The 24,232-nt window shown below is 41.3% G+C and overlaps 1 protein-coding gene across 1 annotated transcript in view; it reads left to right on the top strand.

Annotated features, from left to right (window-relative positions):
- LOC140726138 (dedicator of cytokinesis protein 2-like) overlaps positions 1-24,232 on the top strand; it is a 1,234,790-nt gene that overhangs the window by 816,984 nt on the left and 393,574 nt on the right. Inside the window, exon 28 of the mRNA XM_073042110.1 lies at positions 10,146-10,244. Within this exon, the coding sequence (XP_072898211.1) occupies positions 10,146-10,244 (99 nt within the window). The remainder of the gene's footprint in view (positions 1-10,145; positions 10,245-24,232) is intronic.

The following is a 24,232-nucleotide window of genomic DNA, read 5'->3' as shown; positions in this document are numbered from 1 at the left end:
TTTCAAGGACTCGTTGCAACTCATTTTTTTTTATTTGCCACGTTTGTCTTCTTTTGGACATTGGTTGTTTGTCAGTCTTTGTTTATGCATAGTTCTTCATAAATTCTTCTGTATTTCTTTCCCCCCTCCCCCCCCCCATGCAAGGAAATGAATCTCAGAGTAGTGTATTAGTGATAAATTTGCTATTTATCTATGCCCTTCATGATTTTATGCCAACTATGGTAATCTCAACGCCAGTTGTAAGAATAGAGTTTAATTCCCTCCCGTATCTGTAAGGAGTTTGTACGTTCTCCCCATGACTGCATGGGTTTCCTCTGGGTGCTCCGGTTTCCTCCCACATACAAAAGTTGTACAGGTCAGGATTCATAAGTTGTGGGCATAATTTGAAGGCATTTGCCAGCACACCCCTGATGCAAAGAACACATTTCACAGTATACTTTGATGCTTTGATGTACAAATAAAGATGAACCTTAATATTTATCTTGGTGTGCATCCCTGAATGGAGAACTGCATATTGCGCCAGTATGATCAGTGGTGTTGTGATCTGTTCCATGTTAATTATTGATTTTTGATTATGGATCTGTCCAAGGCCGGAGATGAGACTGGGGCTCACCCTAACCATCAGGTAATTGAGCAGGGAGGCGGTGATGGGGAAAGAAGGGGGCTGTCCCATCTTCCCAAGTAAAAAGCTGAGATGTGCAGCAATCGGAATCAAGTTCAAGAATAAATTTATTGTCTCTCAACCTTACACATGTGTGCCATCAAATGAGACAATGTTCCTCTGGACCAGGGTTCACAACACAATACATATAATTCACACACAACACATGAAGTATTACTACCACAAATACCTTAACAAGGTGCATTTACGATACACGTTAAAAAGTAAACATTTAACGTTATTGGCGTTTCATACGTGATGAGACCTGGGTGGCGGCAGGCTGATTATTAGTCTTACGGGCCTGGGGGAAGAAGCTGTTTCCCATCCTAACAGTTCAGAATCAGGTTTATAATTACTGACGTGCATCATGAAATTTGTTGTTTTGTGGCAACAGCACAGCACAAGACATAAGTTATAAGATAAATAAATAGGCCAAAAGGCAGTTCAGGAGGGCTCATGGACTGTTCGTAAATTCAGTGGTGGAAGGGAAGAAGCTGTTCTTAAACCATCGAGTGTTGGTCTATTTTGAGTAAGTGATTTTCTAAAGTGGTGGAAACGATAAATGTAGGAGAGTTATTAATGAATCCAGAAGGAAATTTAGCAAAAAAATTCCTTCCCAAAGGCCATTTTAAATGTGTCAAGGGGAGAAATGGTAATTATTCTCTCTGTTGGTGAACTGAATGCAAATTGGAAGATGTATGTATCAGTAAGAAAGAAACTTGAGGACATGTTGATTGGCAGAAATGAGGAAATGCTCAGGAAGTCTGCTTCCTTGGCCGAGACCAAAACTAGGAACTGAATTCAGTAAAGGCCCAATTACAAATTGGCACCACTAGTCCTCAGCTGGGCTGATGGAGGATTAGTTCCAAGGAAGCCATTAAGTCAAAGCTTGACTAACTGGATCGTGTCAGATTTCAATCTCGTTTATAAAACACTACTTGGATATTAGTTGTTCCTCTCACCTTTCTTTCCTCTCAGATTCTATCTATAGCCATTTGTTGCCTCCACTAATCACTTTCTAGTCTCTGTCTCTACCTCCAACAATCACATCCCTCACCTGACTCCATCTGCCAATCAAACTCTTTCTCCTATTTGCCGATTACTTGCCAGCTCTTTTAAAGGTTGGCTTTATTCAAAGTTGAAAGTTCAAAGTAAATTTATTACCAAAGTACCTATAAGTTATCATGTACAACAACCCTGAGATTCATTTCCTTTTGGGCATTCTCAGTAAATCCAATAGCCATAATAGAATCAGTGAAAGTCTGCACCAACAGAGTGGATAGCCAGCGTGCAAGTGACAACAATCTGTGCAAATAAATATATATGTGAACATGAGATGAAGAGTTCTTAAATGTGAGCCCATAGGTTGTGGGGACATTTCAATGATGAAGTGAGGTTGAGTGAAGTTATGTGTTTTGGTTCAAGAGCCTGATGGTTGAGTGGTAATAACTATTCCTGAACCTGGTTGTGTGCGTCCTGAGGCTCATCTCCCTTCTTTCTAATGGTAGGAATGAGGAGAAAGCCCGTCCGTCCTGGGTCATGGAGGCCCGTCGGGGTGGATGCTGCTTTCCTGCGACAAAGCTCCATGTAGTGGTGGGGAGTGCTTTACACATGTTGTAGATTTTTCTGTTCAAGGGCATTGGTGTTTCCATACCAGGCTGTGAAACAGCCTGTCAATATAGCCTCCAGCACACATCTATAGAAGATTGTCAAAGTTTTAGATGTCATGCCAAATCTTTGCAAACTTCTAAGGAAGCAGAGGCATTGCCATACATTCTTTGTACTTGCAATTTCGTGCTGGGCCCATGACAGATCCTCTGAAATGGTAACGCCTAGGAATTTGAAGTTGCTGGCCCTCTCCATCTTTGATTCCCCCGATGAGCACTGGTTCATGAACCTCCGGTTTCCTCCTCCTGAGGTCAATAACCAGCTCCTTGGTCTTGCTGACCTTGAGTAAGAGGTTGTTGTGGCAACATTCAGCCTGATTTTCATTCTCCCTCCTATATGCTGATTCGTCACCACCTTTGATTCTATCTATGACAGTGGTGTCATCAGCAAACTTAATTATGGCTTAGCCACACATTCATAAGTATAAATCGAGTAGGACGGGGAGGCGAAGCACATAGCCTTGTGGTGTACCCGCACTGATGGAGATTATGGTGATGATGTTGTTGCCAATCTAAACAGACTGGGCCTGCAAGTGAGGAAATCGAGGATCCATTTGCACAAAGAAGTACTGAGGCCAAGGCCCTGAAGTTTATCGATCAGCAGTGAGGCCATGATAGTAATGAATGACGAACTCTAGTTGATAAAGACCATCCTGATGCCTCGGTTGGTGCATCTTTACTGTCCCAATGTTCCAGGGATGAGGGAAGATCCAATGAAACGATGTCTGCGGAGGACCATTTGTACTGGTAGGCAAATTGGAGCAGATCCAAGTTGCTTCCCCGGCAGGAGTTGATATGTTTCATCACCAACTTCTCAAAATACTTCATCACTGTGGATGTAAATGTTACTGGACGATAGTCATTGAGGGAGGTGACCATGTTCTGGCATGTGTTGTGAAATTTGTTATGTGGCAGTACAAAATATTTACAGACGTTTCGGTTCCAATCGAGAAGCCATCATTTGATGCGCAATTGAGGGTGTTTTCTCCTCAGAACACTAGTTTATATACTCCTCCAGGGTCTGAATGGATATTGATTAGATGGTGTGACCTGTTTGGCGGGAGAAGTATATAAGCCAGCATTCAGAGGAGACAACGCCCTCAAATGCACGCTGATGATGGTTTCTTGATTGGTGCCGAAACATCTGCAAACACTTTGCTAAACTCAGTGATCAACCAAATTTCCAAACAGCCAATTTGAGCTACCAGTATTCCGATATATATATATATAGCAGAGGTTTAAGATCAGAGTTTTCCTTCTGCTGGATGAGCTTTATCTGCCCGAGAAAGGAAAATTGAAGTGCAGGTAGACAAAAGAAGTGCAAAGCTCATGATGTGGTTGATTGGGAGATCAAGAGTTTATCCTTAGTTTGAGAGATCTGTTCAAGACTCTGATATCCGCGGGAGGGAAGCTCGCCTTAAGCCTAGTGGCATGTGCTTTCAAGTTATAGTACCTTCTGTCTGATGGGAGAAGGGCGAAGAGAGAATGACTGCGATGGAAGGAGTCTATGATTGAGTTGGCTGCCTTCCTGATGCAGAAGGAAGTGTAAACTGAGTTAATAGAGAGGAGCTGCCTTTCATGATGGACTGGGCTGCACTCAAAACTCCTAGAAAGTTATTAGTCTTGAACAGAGTGACAAATGCCTCGGTTGGTGGTTGAGGAACCGTAACCTGCAGAGGTACAGAATCAAAATCAGGTTTATTATCATTGACATACATCATGAAATGTGTTATTTTGTGGCAGCAGTGCTGTGCAATACATAAAATATACTCTAATTTAGCTGCATCATGGTCACCAGCCTCCTCAGCATCAAGCACAGTATGTCTTCAAAAGGTGATGTCTCAAAAAGTTGGCATCGATCATTAAGGACCCCTGTCACCCAGGACATGCCCTCTTCTCATTGCTACCATCAAGGAGGAGATACAGGAGCCTGAAGGCACACATTCTATGTTTTAAAAACAGCTTCTTCCGCTCTGCCATCAGATTTCTGAACAGACAATAAACTCATGAACACTACGCCACTACTTTTGCTCTCTTTTAGCACTGCTATTGATTTTTTTAATGTGTATTTATTAGTATAATCAGAAGTTTAAAATCACTGGCATACAGTATGTTGTGATTCTTTTTTGTTTTGCAGCAGCAGTACAATACAATAAATTTTAAAAAACTATAAATTACAATAAGAAATATATAATTAGTATTGTGCATAAAAAGTCTTAGGCACATGTAGATAGCTAGGGTGCCTAAGACCTTTGCACAGTTCTGTAGTAATTTTATGTATGGCACTGTACTGCTGTCGCAAAACAGAAACAGATTTCAGGACACATGTGAGTGATGATAAACCTGATTCTGACTGCGGTCTCTATTGTGGACCGAGAGTGGGAAGGGGCAGGGAGAGAGGAATCATGGTTGGGGAGAAAAGAGAAGGGAGAAGGGATGGAAGTGGGACAGCCTGTAATGATCAATAAGACAATTGGTTGGAATCAAATGATTTTTCCTGGTGTTCCAGGGCTGGGTGTGTCTGCACCTGCAACACAACCACCCCCACCCCTGCTCCTGACACACCTTCTGTGCCAGCTGTCCCACGCCCCTCCTGCGGTGCTCTACGCTCACCAATCCCAACATCCTTTGCTCCCAACAGACTTACAAACTTGTCCTCTGCTACATATTGGCAAATACTGTACAGTGCAAAGGTCTTGGCAATATATGCCAAACATTTTTGCACAGTACTGTATAAATATATTAAATAAGTAGTGCAAAGAGGGAGCCAAAAAAAAGAAAAGAATTGTGAGGTAGTGTATATGGATTCATTGTCCATTCAGAAAACTGATGGCAGAGGGGAAGAAGCTGTTCTGAAATGTTGAGTGTGCATCTTCAGGCTCCTGTACCTCCTCTCTGATGGTAGCAATGAGAAGAGGGCATAATACTGGTGGTGGGGAGTCTTTAATGATGGATGCCGCCTTCCTGAGCAAGTGCAGGGGAGAAGAAACTGTTTTCAGTTGCCTTTTCTCATAAATATTTACAAGAACGGGTTTCAATAGAGGATAGAATTTAGAAGATTGAGGGGGAATCTTATTGAAATGTATAAAATTCTAAAGGGATTGGACAGGCTAGATGCAGGAAGATTGTTTCCTATGTTGGGGAAGTCCAGAACGAGGGGTCATAGTTTAAGGATAAAGGGGGAAGCCTTTTAGGACCGAGATGAGGAAAAACTTCTTCACACAGAGAGTGGTGAATCTGTGGAATTCTCTGCCACAGGAAACAGTTGAGGCCGGTTCATTGGCTATATTTAAGAGGAAGTTAGATATGGCCCTTGTGGCTAAAGGGATCAGGGGGTATGGAGAGAAAGCAGGTACAGGGTTCTGAGTTGGATGATCAACCATGATCATACTGAATGGCGGTGCAGGCTCAAAGGGCTGAATGGCCTACTACTGCACCTATTTTCTATGTTTCTATGTTTCTATAATTTCCATCTGTTGGTTTCAGTGACCATTTCTGTACTGGTAATGTTTTACATCGTCTTCCAACTTCACAATCAACCGTATGAGTGAAAGCTTATATTATTGAATCTCACATCAGAGTTTGGCATCAAAATATTCTGCAGTTAAAAGGAATATGAATGTGCATTTTACATCAGATAGATTTGCAAAGGGAGGCAGATGGATAGGGTAATGAGGGAATTTCAGATTTGATTTGATTAGCTTTGATTGATTTTCTCACTTGTCCAACAAACCATGCAGCAAAATGCTTTGTTTGTGTTAACAACCAACACAACCTTTGGATGTGCTGGGGGCAGTCCACAAGTGTCAACAACATTCTAGCACCAGCATGGCTTCCCCAGACTTGCCAACCCTGTGCTTTGTCCCTCAGACTTTGATCTCCAGATCTGCCACCCTTGGGACCTAAGCCTCTGAACTTCGACCGCCGTACTCGCCACAATTGGAAACACAGCCTCTGAGCTCATACCCTAACTCGCCAACCTCTGGATTTTGAGGACCTCCATCCATCATAATTAACTATGTGCTTTGGAAGAGCTATCCAGTCCAGAACCAATAGGATTATCATGCGGTTAATTGGTTTCTGTAGAGAAACAGATTTTCTCGTTTGCACTAATTTTGAAAACATTTCCTGATAAATGCCCTTATCAACTGACAAAGTGAGAGATCATTACCACTAATGATGGATAAATTAAAGATGATCTTTATTTGTCACACATACATTGAAATATACAGTGAAATGTGCCGAGGATTTGCTGGGGGCAACCTGCAAGGGTTGCCATGCTGCAGATGCCAACAGAGCTTGCCCATGACCTAACCCTAACTCGTGTACCTTTTGGGTTGTGGGAAGAAACCAGAGCATCCAGAGGAAACCTAAAAGAAATTGAATCCATCCGCATTTGCAGTATTGCAGTAAGGGCCTATTTTCACTTGTTCTTTGAAAGCCGCTCCCCTATGGGACTGGCCCATTTAAGGAGCATTGCAGCCATTCCACTAGCTGCCGTATAGCTGATGTCATCACGGCGTGGCAGAATATAAATCTACCATGCTGAAAGCGCACTCTTGCCTTATCATTCTCCGGGTCATCATGACCGGTGCCGTGGTAATGATGGAAGTATGTCGCAGTAAGAGGGAGCCCAGGTGCACACTTTAGATAAGTATTTCCCAGTGTGTGTAACTTGAGTAGTTTACTGAATGTTTAATGTTTGCCGTGTCCTGTAAATAAATGGTTATCTTATTTACCAGTAGCAAATGCCTTCTGTCCCCTCTCACTGAACTTGCGAACCTGATTTCACACAACACAAGCTCACAGAAAAATGGTACAAGAATTGCAGGACAAACCTATTGACACTGAACCCCATTTGCAGTCCCATCAGAACTTTTCCATTTGTTACTTTCACTCTGACAATGCCTGGCTCAGGAAAATTGTGTTGGCCTCATACCATGAACGGCTGTACGATTACTGTGTCAAGAAAGAGGTTAGTTTGACAGCAGAGGATGTTCCATTTTGACCCGATTTTGACCTAATGGCAGTGGAAAGTTTGCTAAAAAGGCAGCTTCGAGAAATGCTCCTTTTTTTAAAATGGCTGGTGTACTTTTACCAAGAGGAAGTGTAGATCTTAAAATTCTTAAAGTTTTATTGACACCTTTTGGAGAGAGATTAATCTGAAACTTCATAGCCACAAACAATCTGCTGGAAGAACTGAGCCAATTGAATAGCATCTGTGGGAGGAGAGAAATTGTCAAACTCGGAAACGGGTTTTGGTGTGTTGTTGCTCTAAATCCCAGAATCTGCTGTCTCATTGCGTCTGTCCTGATTAAAGGTTTCAATGCCGAGATGCAGGGATTTGATAGACTGGGAATGTTTTCTGGGGAATGGAGGAGGCTGAAGGGTGACATGATGAAAGTACAGTATGGAAGATTGGAAGGGCACAGACAGAGTAGATACAATTTTTTTCCCATGGCAGGGAAATCAGAGACTTAGGACGCAAAGGCGGAAGGAGATTTAAAGGGGATGTGAGAGATAAGGTTTTCTGACAGCGATTGGTTGACATCCGGAACATGCTGCCTGTGAAGGTGGGGGTATTAGAAAAAATCATTGTGTTTAAGAGGCATTTAAATAGTCAAGGTGCACAGAGCAAATGTAGGAGAGCAGAATGAGTGTAGATAGGCAGAGAGGTCAGCATTAACATAAGACCATTAGGCCATTTCATCCTTCGAGTCTGATCCGCCATTCCCTCATGGCTAGTTTGCTACCCCTCTCAACCCCATTCTCCTGCTTTCTGCTCATAACACTTGATGCCCTTACAAGGGCCTGTACTGTGCTATAACAGCCTCTACCTTAGACACTCCTAATGACACACCCACAGCTATTTGTGGCAATGATTTCCATAGATACTCTGGCTAAAAATTTCCTTTTATTTCTTTTCTAAAGGGATGTCCTTCTATTCTGCGGCTGTGCTCTCTGATTCTAGATTCTTCCTACTATTGGAAACATCCTCTCCATGTCCACTTTATCTAGGCCTTTCAATATTTGCTAGGTTTCAATGAGATCCCCCTCATTCTTCTGAACTGCAGTGAGTATTGGCCCAGAGCCATCAAACACTCCTCATATGTTAGCCTTTTCATTCTGAGATCATTTTTGTAAACCTCATCTGGACCTTTCCAATTCCGACACGTCCTTTCTCAGATAAGATGCCCAAAACTACTGCTCATATTTTTCCCAATGTGGTCTGACCAATGCCTTATAAAGCCTCAACATTACATCTTTGCTTTTATATATTAGTCCTTTCAAAATGAATATTAATATTAGAACATAACCCAGAAATTAATAATTATAGCACAACATCCCTCGATGTTGTGCAGACCTTTTAGCCTTCTCTAGGATCAATCTAACCCTTCTTTCCTACATTTTTCTATCATCCATCTGCCTATCTAAATGTTTCTTAAATGTTCCTAATGTTTCTGACTCCACACTACACCAGGCAGGGTGGTCCACCCATCTATATTTGCTTTCCTTACTACCGACTAACCTGCAAGTTAACGTTCAGGGAATCCTGCATGAGGGCTCCCAAGTCCCTTTGCGACCCAAATCTCTGTATTTGCTCTCCTTTTAGAAAATAGTTCATGCCTTTATTCCTCCTACTAAAGTGCATGACCACACTATATTTCATCTGCCACTTCTTTGCCCATTCTGCCAATCCGTCAAAGTCCTTCTTCAGGCTTCCTGCTTCCTCAACACCACCCGTCCCTCCATCTAACTTTGCATCATCCATAAACTTAGCCAAAAGGCCATCAATTCTGTCATGATGGTCCAAAGGATCCATCTCTGTGCTGGACAACTTTATAAGACAGAAGTACCCTTTGTTAGTAAAGCAATAACTGTTCAGATCTTCACTTCATCTTTTCTTTACTGCCTGTTCCTCCTCATTACCTTTGCTTCTCCAACTGCCCAAATATCTGTCTTAGCCTTGGAAAGCCTTTAATGATTCAGCAGGCAGCTGCCAGTGGTGGAGAATTTCCAAGGCTCACATCTCACTGAGAGTAGAAATTCCTTCTCATCTCATTTCTAAATGGGTAAGGAACTAATCACTCACTGTGACACCTCTCCTGAGAAGTAACCCCTTAAGTTTAGATTTTTCCACCAGTGGAAACATCTTCTGATCATCTGCTCTGACAAAGGGCCAAATATGTGTTTCAATAGGATTCTGCTGCAAAAGCTTTTCCTTGCCTCAGGCTCCAGTCTCAACCCATCCTCTCTTCTCAACTTCATACCAGCTGTCATCCTGATGCAGGGTCTCAAACAAAACAGTTTCTTCCACTCCCCCACCATCACGGACGCTGCTCGACCCACTGAGTACTCTGAACGGATTGTTTGTTGCTCTGTTGTACTGTTTCCTAAATGATGTATTTTGAAATCTAGCCAGATAGATCATCTTTTATTGAGAAGATGGTGTCAGTGATTCAAGAATGGCAGAAAAACAGTTCAGCACAGCCAAGAAGGGCCAAAAAGCCTGTTTCTGTGCTGTAATGTTCTATGGTTCTAACAGTTTCTTTCCCTCTGTCATCCAATTCCTAAATGGTTATTGAACCCATGAACACTACCTCACTTTCTTTTTATTATTTCTGTTTTTGCACTATTTTAAATTTAACTATTTAATATACGCATATATACTTACTGTAATTGACGTTTTTGTTCTATATTTTAATGTATTGCAATGTACTGTTGTCACTAAATTGACAAATTTCACGACATATGTCGGTGATATTAAACCTGATTCTGATTCCTCTCAAGTTGACTCTGTTCTCTTTTCTTTCCAGAGCAATTACGTGGCTTGTATGACAGCTATTCTCAGCCAAATGGAATATGCGCATTATGTCAATTACATCAATATGTTCCAGACACGGCAGGACCTCATGGTATGTGACACCAGCACACTTGTCTGCTTTATTTTCACCTAAATGTAATTTTGCTCCTTAAATCCATGCCAATATATTCCAAGCTGTTCAACGTAGGATTAACTTTCTGTCTGGGCATCCTTCGTTAAGGCACTGAGCTTCAGAAGTTAATCCTCCATAGCCAGTGTGAAGATTATGAAAAATAATTTCACCTTCTCCGGGAGGAATTAACATGGAACCTAGAACAGTATGGCACTGGATGGTCCATTCAGCCCGGATGTTGTGCTGATCTCGATAGCAATTTGTACTAAATGACCTTGTATTTCATCTATATCTACCATTTTATGCATATTTGTGTGTCCATCTAAAAGCATCTTAAACTCCAACAGACTGCCTGCTTGCACTGTTACCATGGTAACCCATCCCAGGCACCTACCTCTCACACTGTCTTCAAACTCACCCCCGTAACCTCTCGTGTTCAATACTTCTTCCTTAGGGGAAAATATTCTAACACTCTAACCTCATTATTAAAAATAAAAATCTGTAAAGTCTTCCCTCAGCCCCTGAAACTCTAGGGATAACAACCTAAGTTTAACATAGAAGACATAGATTGAATGATACATCTTGCGATACACTCAGACACATCGTCAGTGATGTAACCCAGGGTCACAGGGTGTTTTGGGTCTTTCAACATGACATACTCACCTGCACACAGAAAATTACAGAACCATAAAGGCCCTGCAGCACACAATATTGTGCATGGCATTCAACTACTCTAATATCGATCCAATCCTTTCTTTCTACAAGCATTCAACCTACTCTAGGATCAATCCAACGCTCCCTTCTACATAGCATTTAACCTACTCTAGGATCAATCCAACCCTTCCCTTCTACGTAGCACTCCATTTCTCTGTCATCCACATGCTTATCTAAAAGATTCTTAACTGCCCTGAATGTGCTTGCCTCTACCACCACGCCTGGGAGGGCACCCACCACTTTCTGTGTAAAGAATTTGCCTCTGACGTCTCTCATACTTTCCTCCAGTCTCCTTAAAATGATGCCCCCTTGTATTAGCCATTTCCACCCTGGGGAAAAAAGTCTCTGGCTGCCCACTCTATCGGTGCCTCTTGTCAAGTTCAGGTCCCAATTGCAGTGTATTGTCATCTGACTGTACACACATACAACCAAACTAAATAAAGTTCCTCCGGACCACGGCCCCTTATCTAAAAAAAGATGTGCTGGCATTGGAGAGGGTCCAGTTCATGAGAAAGATCCCGGGAATGAAATGGGTAAGGCATGAGGAGCCTTTGATGATTTGTTCTCACTGGAGTTCAGAAGAATGAGGAGTGGGAGAAATCACATTGAAATCTATCAGATATTGAAAGGCCTAGATAGAGAGGACTTGGAGAGGATGTTTCCTGTTGGGGGAAAGGATAGACCAGAGGGCACAGCCTCAGAATAGAAGTATGTCCCTTTGGAGCAGAGATGAGGAATTTCATTGGTCAGAGGGTGCTGAATCGGTGGAATTCATTGCCACAGATGGGTGTAGAGGCCAAATTATTGAGTATATTCAAAGTGGGGTTTGATAGGTGTTCAAAGTATCAAGGGAGATGGCAGGGGAATTGGGTTGAGACAGACAATAAATCAGTATTGATGGAATGGTAGAGCAGACTAAATGGGCCGAATGGCCTCCACATCTGATAGTGAGTGCATGTTTACAGAACAGAGTAACCATCTGTGACAATCAATTCCACAGATTCGTCAGTCTCTAGCTAAGAAAATTCCTCCTCATCTCTGTTCCAAAGAGATATCCTTGTATTCTGTTGTGCCCCAGGTCCTAGGCTCCACCACTATTGAAAACACATTCTCCCCATCCACTCTATCTAGGCCTGTCAGTTCAGGAAAGGAATTATTTCAGCTCTCCTTAGTTGCAATCACTGAGCCCAACTTTATAATGGCAAAGTTACAATGAATGAACTGACCTCTATAGCAGATACCAGGCTGACGGCTTTTCCGAACCAAATGACTCCATTAAGGACTGTGGATTACAGCTTTTATATGTATTTTTGTGTTTGGTTTATTGATCCGACAACACAAATCAGCTTAGCCATCAAATACTTTGGAGCTTAAATTTCCGAAAATGCAGCTGACGTGGTAAATGATTCTGGGCCATTTCACTTGCCACAATTTAATAGATAATCTTCTTTAAAAAGGGCATTGCGAAATGTAAAAGCACATTGATAATCAGTTTTCACTTTAAAGATACGGGCCTGCTCACAGCATATCATGAATTAGTTCTGCTTTATCCATGTAACCAGACAGTCACTAGAGTTTAGAAGTGGAATCCGTTGAAATATATTGAAAGACCTCGAGAGAGTAGTGTGTAGATGTTTTCCTATAGCAGGGGAGTCTAGGACCAGAGGGCACAGCCTCAGAACAGAATAATGTCTGTTTAGATCTGAGATAAGGAGGAATTTCTTTGGCCAGAGAATAGAGAATCTGTGGATTTTGTTGCCACAGGTAGCTGTGAAGACCGTTATTGGATATATTCAAAGCAGAGGTTGATAGGTTCTTGATTAGTAAGGGTGCCAAAGGTCTTGGAAGGAAGGCAGGAGAATAGAGTTGAGAGGGTTAATAAATCAGGCATGATGGAATGGTGGAGCAAACTTGATGGGCTGAAAGCCCTTATTCTCCTCCCATGTATTGTGCTCTTATTTATTGAGTGAGTGCGTATTTGCCAAGCAAAGTAACAGCCTTCTTGTGAGCTAAGTCAAGGTCATTATGTGGCCCTTGGGTCTCATGAAGGAAAATTGTGAATAACAGACAATGCAATATGTATGTTGCCACACACAAAATGCAACAGGATCTCAATGGGTGGTCCGGCAGCATCCATGGAGGTACATGAACTGTTGACATTTTGGATCATCGGAACTGAGACTTCATCTGGAATTGGGACGGCCTGTCCAGGTGAAAGATTTTATCCCAAAACATTTCCTTGCACAGACACACCCTGACACGCTGAGTTTGCCCAGTGCTTCATGTGTTACTTCAGACTCCAGCATCTGCCATCTCACATGTCTGTCCATTTTGTTGCTTCAGCTACAGAGAGGGTTAGCTTGAAGATTCAAACAGGGGTTATTGTCTATATATGGTCTAGACAAGAGCAGGGGTTCCCAACCTATCTGTATCATCCACATCTCTTCAGGATCAGAGCAATGTAGATCGGTTTGATCCTGAAGAGATAGATGAGTGTTGGATCTGGAGATAATATTGTTCAGAAGGTTCTTTGGAAGTAAAGAACAAGTCAAAAATGTTTTGGTTATAGCTGTTGTTTAGATGTTCATAAGAAAGAAATGATAATAAAGCACAGCAGCAGGTAACAAGCTCACGCTCTAACCAGCTCACTCTACTTTAAGTAAGGAGGAAAGAAAGAACAAAGACAAAAAAAAGAGGGAAGACAAAAATTAAGTTGCCTTGTGGTGGTACTTGCATTGAAAACTAGCTCAGACTAGATAGATAAGAAAATTATTTTGATAAGAACAGCCTATGAAATTTATGCTGACGTGACCCAGGCTGCAAACTACAAAACTACAAAAAACACAGAGCCAAATGACTAAATATCCACCAAATATTTACAAACAGTTGACTGTACAAATATTCTAAATCACCATTTTGAATCATTGCAACTGAAAATTCAGAGCTAGAAAAATTTGCAAAACCAGCATCAAATATAAAACTTAATCAACCCAAATTATAAAAACATTAAAGTGTACTCATAAATCACCATCATCATCATTATGTGCCATGCTGTATGACATGGGCAATCATGGTCTTCCATCTGTCTTTAATCTGAGAAGTTCTAATAAGCTCTTCAAAGCTTGTGACTGTCCATCCCTTGATATAACTCAAGAATGTCATGCGCTGTTGACCGAGACTTTCTTCCATCAATTTTTCCAATCACTGTAAGATGTTCGAGCTTCTCTTTCTTCAGTACATATCCCAGAAATTCGAGCTGCCGTTTCCTGATTGATGATATCAGCTCTCTTCTTATTCCAGCTTTTCACAGCACTTCTTCATTTGTTACTCTGTCCTTCCAGGGAAGGACTCGTACAGCTGTATTGCCTCAGATTTCCAGCAGCTGCAGAATCTCTTGCATTTATGAATTGTTCTTATGGTTAGGGACACTCCTCATCTTCTTCCTATATCTACCCTCTCATAGCTGAAGGCAAGATCCCTCAGTTCTCACATCACCTACCAGTGTAACTTTCTTGCCCCTACCTCATCTATCCCTTTCATAATTTTATATGTTTCTATAAGATCTCTTCTCATTCTTCTGAATTGCCTTGACTATATTCCCCTACCCAATCTCTCCTCATTGGCTATCCCCCTCTACACCACCTTCAAATATCTTTGTGTGTGTGTGTGTGTGTGTGTGTTGAATTAAATGAGTAGTGCAAAAAGAGGAAAATAAAGTATATCTTTCTAAAGTAAGGAGACCAGAACTGCAGGCAGTACTGCTGGCACAGCCTCACCAGTACCCTGAACAGCTGTAGCAAAACTTCCCTGCTCTTAACTTCAGCCCCTCTAGCAATAAAGACCAACATCCCATTTACCTTCTTGAAAGGGGGTAGGTTTTCAGATTTCTGGATCATTGAGATCTCTCATGGGGAAGGTATGACCTGTACAAAAAGGACAGGTTACACCTGAACCTGAGATGGACCAATATCCCTGTGGGCAGGTTTGCTAGAGTGTTGAGGAGGGTTTAAATTAAGTTGGCATAGGATGGGAGCTGGAGTGATGGAGTTGAGGATGGGTTAGTTGCTATACGAGTTGATGAAGTGTTTCATGAGATTGTGAGGAAGTCAAGCAGATCACAGGTAAAAAATTGCAGTATGTGGAATGAGGTGAAGTGTAAGGTTTGGACAAAATCAAAAAGGGTGATGAAATACAGGACTGAAGATGTTATATTAGAATGCACACAGTATACGGAATAAAGTAGATGTCTTGCAGCGGATTTAGAGATTGGCAGGTATGACGTTAAGGGCATCACTGAGATGTGGCTGAAAGAAGGTCATAGTTGAGTGTTTAACATCCAAGGATACAAATTGTATCAAAAGGACAGACAGGCAGGCAGAGGGGGTGGGGTGACTCTGTAGGTAAAAAATGAAATCAATTCCTCAGAAAGAGGAGACATAGGCTCAAAAGGTGTAGAATTGTTGAGGGTAGAGTTAAGAAACTGCAAGGGTAAAGGACCCTGATGGGAGATACATACAGGTACCCGAACAGTAGCCAAGATGTGGGATATAAATTTTACCAGAAAGTAGAAGAGGTATGAAATAAGGGCGACGTCATGATTTCAAAATATAGGTAGATCGGGAAAATCACATTAGTGCTGGGTTCTACGACAGTGAATTTGTGGAATGCCAACACAATAGATTATGGTTAAACCCACTAGGGGAAGGACAATACTATATTGGGTGTTGTGTAATGAACTAGATTTGATTAGGGAGCTTAAGGTAAAGGAACTCTTAGGAGGCAGTAATCACAATATGATAGAATTCGCCCTCCAGTTTGAGATGAAGACTTTAAAATCAGATGTTTCAGCATTACAGTGTAAAGGGAATTATTGAGGAATGAAAGAGGATCTGGCCAAAATTGATTGGAAGACGACTGGCAGGGATGACGACAGGACAGCGATGGCTGGGGTTTCTTGGGGCAATTCAGGAGGAGTAGGATAAATGCATCCCAAAAAGGAAGAAGTATTCTAAAGGGAGGGTGAATCAATCAGCACTGGCAAGGGAGGCCAAAGACAACATCAACACAGAGGGCATATAATATAGCAAAAATTAGTGGGAAGTCAGAGGATTGGGAAGCTTCCAAAAGCAAACAGAAAGCAACTTAAAACAATATAAGGAGAGAAAAGATGAGATATGAAGTTAAGCAAGCCAATAATATTAAAGAGGATACCACAATTTTGTCAGATATACTGTATAAAAAGAGAGGGGAGACTGGATATCAAACCATTAGAAAATAATACTGGAGAGGTAGTAATGGAGGTCAGTTAAATTGCAGACAAAGTAAATAAGTATTTTGCATCAATCGTCACTGTGGTAGGCATGAGCAGCGTGTCAGAAATTCGAGAGAGTCAGGGGGCAGAGATGGGTGTAATTGCTTGACAAATCTGTCGTAATTCCTTGAGGAAATAACAGGCAGGATAAACATAGGGGAGTTAATGGATGTTATTTATTTGGATTTTCAGAATGCCTTTTACAAGGTATCACAGTAAAAATACTAGCAAACTGTAGACAGAAGATTGGCAGAAGGCAAAGCGTTAGAATAAAGGAAGCCTTTTCTGGTTGACTGCCGATGACTAGTGGTGTTCGACAGAGGTCTGCGTTGGGACTGATTCTTTTTACATTATACGTCAATGACTTGGATGATGGAATTGATGGCTTTGTGGCCAAGTCTACAAATGACATGAAGATAGGTGGGGGGGGGGGGGGGTCAGGTAGTTTTGAGGAAGTAGAGAAGTTACAAAAGGGCGTAGACAGATTAGAAGATTGGGCAAAGAAATGGCAGATGGAATACAGTGTTGGGAGGTTTATGGTCATGCACTTAGGTAGAAGGAATAAAGGCACAGATTATTTTCCAAAACAGAGTAATTTCAAAAATCCGAGGAGCAACGAGACTTGAGAGTCCTTGTGTAGGATGTCCTGAAGGCTGACTTGCAGTTTGCATCAGTGGTGAGGAAGGCAAATACAATGTTATCAATCATTTGGAGAGCACTAGAATAAGAGCAAGGATGTGATGCTGAGGCTTTATAAAGCATTAGTCAGACCACACTTGGAGTATTGTGAATAGTTTTGGGCCCCTTAACTAAGAAAGAAATGCTGGGATTAGAGACAGTCCAGATGAGTTTCACAAGAATGATTCCAGGAATGAAAGGGTTAACGTTTGAGCAGCATTTGATGACTCCAGGCCTGTACTCACTGGACTTCAGAAGAATGAGGGGGGTTCTCATTGAAACCTATTGAACATTGAAAGGCATGGACAGAGTGGATGTGGAGAAAATGTTTTGCAATAGTGGGTAAGCGTAGGACCAAAGAGCACAGCCTCAGAATAGAGGGACGGCCATTTAGAACAGAGATGAGAAGGAATTTCTTTAGCCAGCTTTGGAATTCATTGCCTCAGACGACTGTGGAGGCCAAACCATTGGGTATATTTAAATCAGCAGTTGATAGGATCTTGATTAATAAGGTCATTGAAGGCTACAGGGCGAAGGCAGGAGAATGGGGTTGAGAGGAGTAATAAATCAGTCATAATAGAGTGGCAGAACAGACTCGATAGGCTGAGTGGTCTAATTCTGCTCCTATGTCTTTTGGTCTCATAGTTTTATGATCTTTGAGGCACAAACACTCACAAGTCGCTCTGCATAACAACAGACTACAATCTTTCACCAGTTAACTAATAATCTGATCCTCTATTTTTCCTTCCACAGTAGATGATCTCATATTTGCCAAAATGTACTCCATCAGCCAACCCTTTCCCACTTACTTAACCTGCAGATACTGTTAAAGAGGCTGCTTACAATGACTGAGGGCTTGTTTGCCTTTGGAACATAGAAAAACCTTCCTTTAATAGTGTACTCTATTAATAGAGTAACAGAGCATAGAAACAGGCCCTTTGTTCTGGCTTGTCTCTGTTTGACCTTGATTCCTAGTTTGGCCACATGCCTCTAAATCTTTTCTATCGAAATGTCTTTTAAATATTGCTATTTCATCTGCCCCCCATTCTCTCTGGCATTTTGTTCCATATGCACACACCACACTCTATGTGAAGAATTTGTCTCTCAGGTCCCTTTTAAATCTTTCCCTTCACCTTGAACCCCTGCCCTCCTGAATTCTAATCCCCTTCACTGAGAAAAAGACATTGTGTGTTCAGCCTGTTTACATCAGGATATGTTACTGCAGAAGCCTGTTAAGGTGAAATACTGTATTCTTTCATCCCATTATGTCCCTTATGATTTTGGAGGAATAGATAAGGTCAACACTTAAATGAGTGTTGTTATTCTCTTTTGTTCAAAAGCCTGATAGTTGAGGGGTAGTAACTGTAGTGGAACTTCATGGTGCGAGTCCTGAGGCCCTTTGTACCTTCTACCTGATGGCAGCAGTGAGAAAGGAGCATGGCCTGGGTGGTGAGGATCTTTGATGATGGATACTGCTTTTCTACAGCAACGTTTCATGTAGATGATTGGGAGGGTTTTATCCTTGATGTACTGGGCCAAACTCACTACCTTTTGTTGGATTTTCCATTCAAAGCCATCGGTGTTCCCATACCAGGCTGTGATGCAGTCAGTCAGCACACTATCCATCACACATCTATAGAAGTTTGCCAAGGTTTTTGATGACATGCCGTATCTCCACAGATTCCTGAGAAAGTAGAGGGGCTGTTATGCTTTCTTCGCAATTATATTCATATATGTCCAGGACATATCCTCTGATATAGTAACACGCGGTGCAAATTCAGGCCACAACTGAAGACCTCTTGAAGCATCCCATACAACCTTTACAATATACAGAGACACTGTTGGGGCTAAGCATTTTCCTGTTAAATTTTTAAACACTTTGTTACCACCTGGTGTGCCATTACGTAAGGCCATAAGATTCCAGAGCCCTACCATTCTCTGTGGAAATGCTGCCCTAGTTTAACTTGCCAAAATGCAACCCATCACACTTGTCTAAGTTAATTTCTATCTGCCATCCCTTGGTCCCCTTTCCTAGTTGTTCCAGATCCTGTTGTAATCTTAAATATTTGTTATTTTTTTCACTGTTAACTGCACCATTAATTTTGGTGTCTGCAAGAACTTACTAACCTTGCCTACTTGACCCCAGTGGTCACAAGCCTCCAAACTGAGGAGCAACCCTCCACTTCCACTCTCTAAGTATTATCACCAGGCCAATTTTGTATCCAATTGGCTAGCTCACTTTAGATCCTACAGTACTGTGTGAAAGTCTTCGGCATATACATGGGTGTAATTGGATCACACAGGCTCACTGAGCCAGAAGGGCCTGTCACCATGCTGCATTTAAAAAACAATAAGACATAGGAGCAGAATTAGGCCATTCAGTCCATCGAGTCTGCTCCACATAATCTTGAACTAAGAGAAACCCAATCATCGCTACTTAGGAATTTGAATCCACCAGTACAATGCAACGGCAAAAGATTATCAGTTCAGAAATGACTAGCACGAGTGACTGAGGCTAAAAGAGTACCTGGTGGCGATGCTGGGCATTTTGCCAATTTGTCCACGGTGCTCACCACACTAGTCCCACTTCTCGCATTTAGCCTATATTCCTTGTAACCCCTTCTCTCCTTGTACTTATCCAGATGTCTTCTAAATGTTCAGATTGTATCTGCCTCAACCACTTGTTTGTTACAAATTCACTCCAGTCTGCATGAAGAAGTTGCTCTCTCTGAGTTGCTTTTATGTTTTTTCTCCTCTCACCTTCAACCTTTGCCCCCTAATTTTTAATTCTCTGTCCTTGTGAAAAATACTTTGTGTTCACCCTATCTCTGATCCTCATGATTTTATACACTTTATGTATTGACCCGTTGGTCTCCTATGTTCCAAGCTCTCTCAATAACTTAGATGCTTGGTTCCTAGCAGTCTCCTTGGAAACTTTTTCTGTACTCTTTCTAATTTAATGATGTCTTTCTCATAACATGATCAAAAAATGTGCTGAAAACTCCTAGTGTGCTCTCACTATAGTGGACTCACGACTCTTCATTCCATATTATCGAAATTTATTGCTTAGTTATTTATTAATATTATTTTTTTTATCAAGCTGATCAAACCTGAGGTAGGGCATAGCCAAGCATTCTCATTTGTCAGTTGCTAGGAATCTTCAGACTATTCTAGTGCTGTTTAGTAATGTAGCTTTCTGGAGACTTACAGAAATATTTCTGTGTAATCTAATCATTTATAGCTATTGTGTAGTGATTTTGGGATGATAACCAGTTGTAGATATTACTTTTGGGACAATGTATGCCCTGTTCATGTTCCATGGTCTTTGAAAGTCCTCTTTCATTTCATAATATTTCCGGTGCTTTTCTCTTATTGATTTCTGTATGTTATGTGTGTTTCGAATGGCTATATCTATTAGTAAGGTGTTCTTGCTTGTTTATTCTGTAATATTATATCCGGCTGGTTATTATGGATTGATCTATCTGTGATAATGGATCTGTCATAGTATAATCTGTCAGACTCTGAATCTAATACTGGATCAGGCCTGTATTTATAGTAAGGTATGGTGTCTTTTATGAGTTTGTATTTTAAAGCAAGATTTTGGTGAATGATTCTTGCCACTTAATTGTGCCTGGATAAGTTATACCCTGTTTCAAAGAAAAGTCTTGTTTCTCTGTACATTATATGGTTTTATATATGTTATATACTGTGCATTAATGTAGTTAAGTGACAATAAAAACATAAGAACATAAGAGATAGGAGCAGGAGTAGGCCAATCGGCCCCTCAAGCCTGCTCTACCATTCAACAAGATCATGGCTGATCCAATCTTAACTCTAGTTTTCACCGAATCCCACAAGGCAACAGTGCCAACCAACAGGGCATCATGCCGCCCAAACCCATGTGATCACCTGGGGAAAAAAAACCAAGTTGCCAACTGAGGAGAAAAAATCTGGAAAATTCCTCTCCGACCCATCCAGGCTATCAAAAACTGGTCCAGGAGATCACATGGCTGATCTAAACCTAGCCTCATGTCCACTTACTTGCTCACTCACCGTATCCCCTAATGCCATTTTTATCCAGGAAAATGTCTATCTCCGTTTTGAATTTATTGAGTGTAGTAGCTTCCACAGCTCTCTGGGGCAGTAAATTCCACAGCCCCACTACCCTCTGAGTGAAGAAATTTCTCCGCATCTCAGTCCTGGAACGGCATCCCCTTATTTTAAGATTATGCCCCCTAGTCCTAGTTTCACCCATCCTTGCTGCGCGTGGTGGTGGTAGAATTGGTTGAAACAGGGCCGCGACAACTTGTGAAAGTGGAACTGAGCCACAAGCTATGCAACATCTCCTGCAATGCCCATCACTAGAGGAACCCTGTACTGTTACAGATCTTGCCGAATTCAACAACAAGGTGCAAAGGTGTGTCCAATTCTAGCTGGACCACGTATAGACCGTCTGTGGACACGATAAGAAGAACAATAAACTTGACTTGATTTGACTTAATCAGATAGAGTTAAACTGCTGCAGGATCCTATAATGTCTTGGATTGTTCCTGGTTTCTCTTGGTATTTTCTTCATTTATCTCCTTGAATCTTTAGTTTATTATTATTTTTTTCTTTATTTTTGTTCTTGCACAGTTGTTGTATTTTGCACACTAGTTGAACACCCTGTTGGTCTAGTCTTTCATTGATTCTGTTATGGTTATTGGACTTTTTGACGATGCCTGCAAGAAAATGGATCTCAGGGTTGCTTATGGTGACATATGTATACTTTGATAATAAATTTACTTTGAATTTTGTACAACTGCAAATAACATTCCAGGTTCTGTACTCAGTGTCCTGACTGATAGAAGCTGATTTGCCTCTATCCCTTTCCACCAGCCTGCCTATCTGAGCAACTGAGAAAAGAGTGCTTGGCTATGCCCATACCTCAGGCTTTACCAGCTTGAGCTGAGAAACAAAAAAATAATAAAAATAAATAAATAAGCAATAAATATCAAGAATATGAAATGAAGAGTCCTTGAAATTGAGTCCGCTTTTGTGAGATTGCACTTGGAGTATTGTGACATTAGTTTTTTTTACAAATGATGTATTTGTAGCCCTGGGTCCCTCTGCTCCACAACACTCCCCAAGGCCCAACCAAAGTTCCACCCTGGTCCGATTTCCTAAAATGTACATTATCTGAATTGAAATCAGTCTACTTACCAAGTGGATCAATTATATGCTGTAATTTTTGAAAGCTTTCTTCATTGTCTACAATATCGCCTATTTTAATATCAAATTTATTAACCATGCCTTGTGCATTCACGTGCAGATCACCTATCTGAATGAAAAACAGCAGAGCACAACCCCTGTTGCACACCGCTAGCCACATGCCCCAGTCCATGAAACAATCTTTGACCATAACTCTCTGCTTCCTACTATGATTGCAATGCTGAATTCCATCAGCTAACTGTCTCTGGATCCCCTGCGGTCTAACTTTCCAGACTATCCTGCCATGTGAGACCTTGCAAAAGTCCTTTTAGACCAGGGGTTCCCAGTTTGGGATCCACAAACTCCTTGGTTAATGATACTGGTCCATGGCATAAAAAAGGTTGGGAACCCCTGATATATACAATGTCCACTGCCCTACCCTTTTGTGAACTCTTGAGAACCTCTAAATGTTAAATATTAGATGCTGCCTGTAAGGAGTTTATACATTCTTCCCATAATTGTGTGGGTTTCCTCCCACATTCCAAAAAATGTACCAATTGGTAGGCTGATTGGTCATTGTAAATTGTCTTGCAATTAGGCAAGGTTTAAACTGGGGATTTCTAGGCTTGAAGGGCCAGAAGGGCCTGTTCTGTGCAGCATCTCAATAAATCAATACAGTAAATAAATAAATTAACTGCCCTCCAGTTTTCTTGTATTTCACCTGTGGTTAACAACGAAGCAAGGACTTCCAGAATCTTCTCCCTACCTCAGGTCTACCTTTTCTATTCAAGCCTCTTCAGTTCTCTTTTCAATTTAGTTTTGCTATCAGCATTCACAAGGGGCCAGAACAATGACTAAACATTGTTGTCTGTAATCTTGAAACCCAATAGTTTTCACACTGTCAGCTTTAAAATGCTTGCTTGTGTGTTGGAGATAAAAGTAATCTATATGCTCATACACCAGATTCGAAAGAAAGAAATATGGTGCATTCTAAAGCACTTAAGTATTGAAGTCAAATAAACTTACACATTGTTCAAAGGTACATACTTACAGAGAACTGTATAAGATGTAATTTATTTTCAGTTTGAATGTTTGTATCAGTAAGTCTAGTTAAACTACGTAATTATAACTCACATAAGGTTGTCTTAGACAGGGGAGGTAGTGGGGATAAGCTCCCACTACCTTTTAAATGCTCCCAATGGTGTGTGTCTCAAATAGCCTCTGACAACCAAGTCTAGCTCCTGACTTTCACATGCTGCTTAGCTATTGAGCCTGGTGGAACTGTTTCTGACAGGAGAAGGGCCAAAGGCACCTGCCGACCTAAAACCAACTGCTTTGGGCATTTTGGGAGGTCTCATTGAAGTCTACTGAACAATGAATAGCATGAATGTGCAGAGAATGTTCCCATGAGTAGAAGAGGCTGGGATTTGAGAACACTGTTTCAGAATAAAGGGAGATCCTATTCGAATTGAGATGAGGAGGAATTTCTTCTCCCAGCCTTTCAATTTTTCAATCACTGGGAGATTAAGTAACACCCTCCCATTTAGAAGGAGGAGTGTCCTCATTAAAATATATAAAATTCACCCTGTTCAACAGGAAGGAGGTGAATCTGTGGAATTCATTGCCACAGAAGTCTGTAGAAGCCAAGTCATTAGGTGTACTTAATGCAGAGACTGATAGGGTTTTCATTGCGAAGGGAGTTAAAAGTTATCGAGAGAAGGTGGAAAAATGGGGTGAAAAAAGGTAACCATGATTGAATGGTGAAGCAGACTTGATTTGCCCAATGGCCTAATTCTGGTCCTGTATCTTATGGTCTTATGACCTAATAACTTTATCCATGAAATAATTATTGCATTTAGAAGGATTGTTATAATCTCCAGTAGCATGGAGATAAATGCAAACATAATAATTCAAACATCACCATATAGAGCAGATAGTGTTTTTATGTAATCTAAGTCTCTACGCTAGTGCAGCGTTGATGAGATTACTGTCCTATCGGAGCTGGCATTTTGCAGAAGAACCTTTAAAGTTCTGTCTTGAGTAGATGAAAACTGGGAAATCCAGAACAAGAACC

This window comes from Hemitrygon akajei, chromosome 4, assembly GCF_048418815.1.
Source record: "Hemitrygon akajei chromosome 4, sHemAka1.3, whole genome shotgun sequence".
Lineage (NCBI taxonomy): Eukaryota > Metazoa > Chordata > Chondrichthyes > Myliobatiformes > Dasyatidae > Hemitrygon > Hemitrygon akajei.
This window is presented reverse-complemented; position numbering and strand designations above follow the sequence as displayed.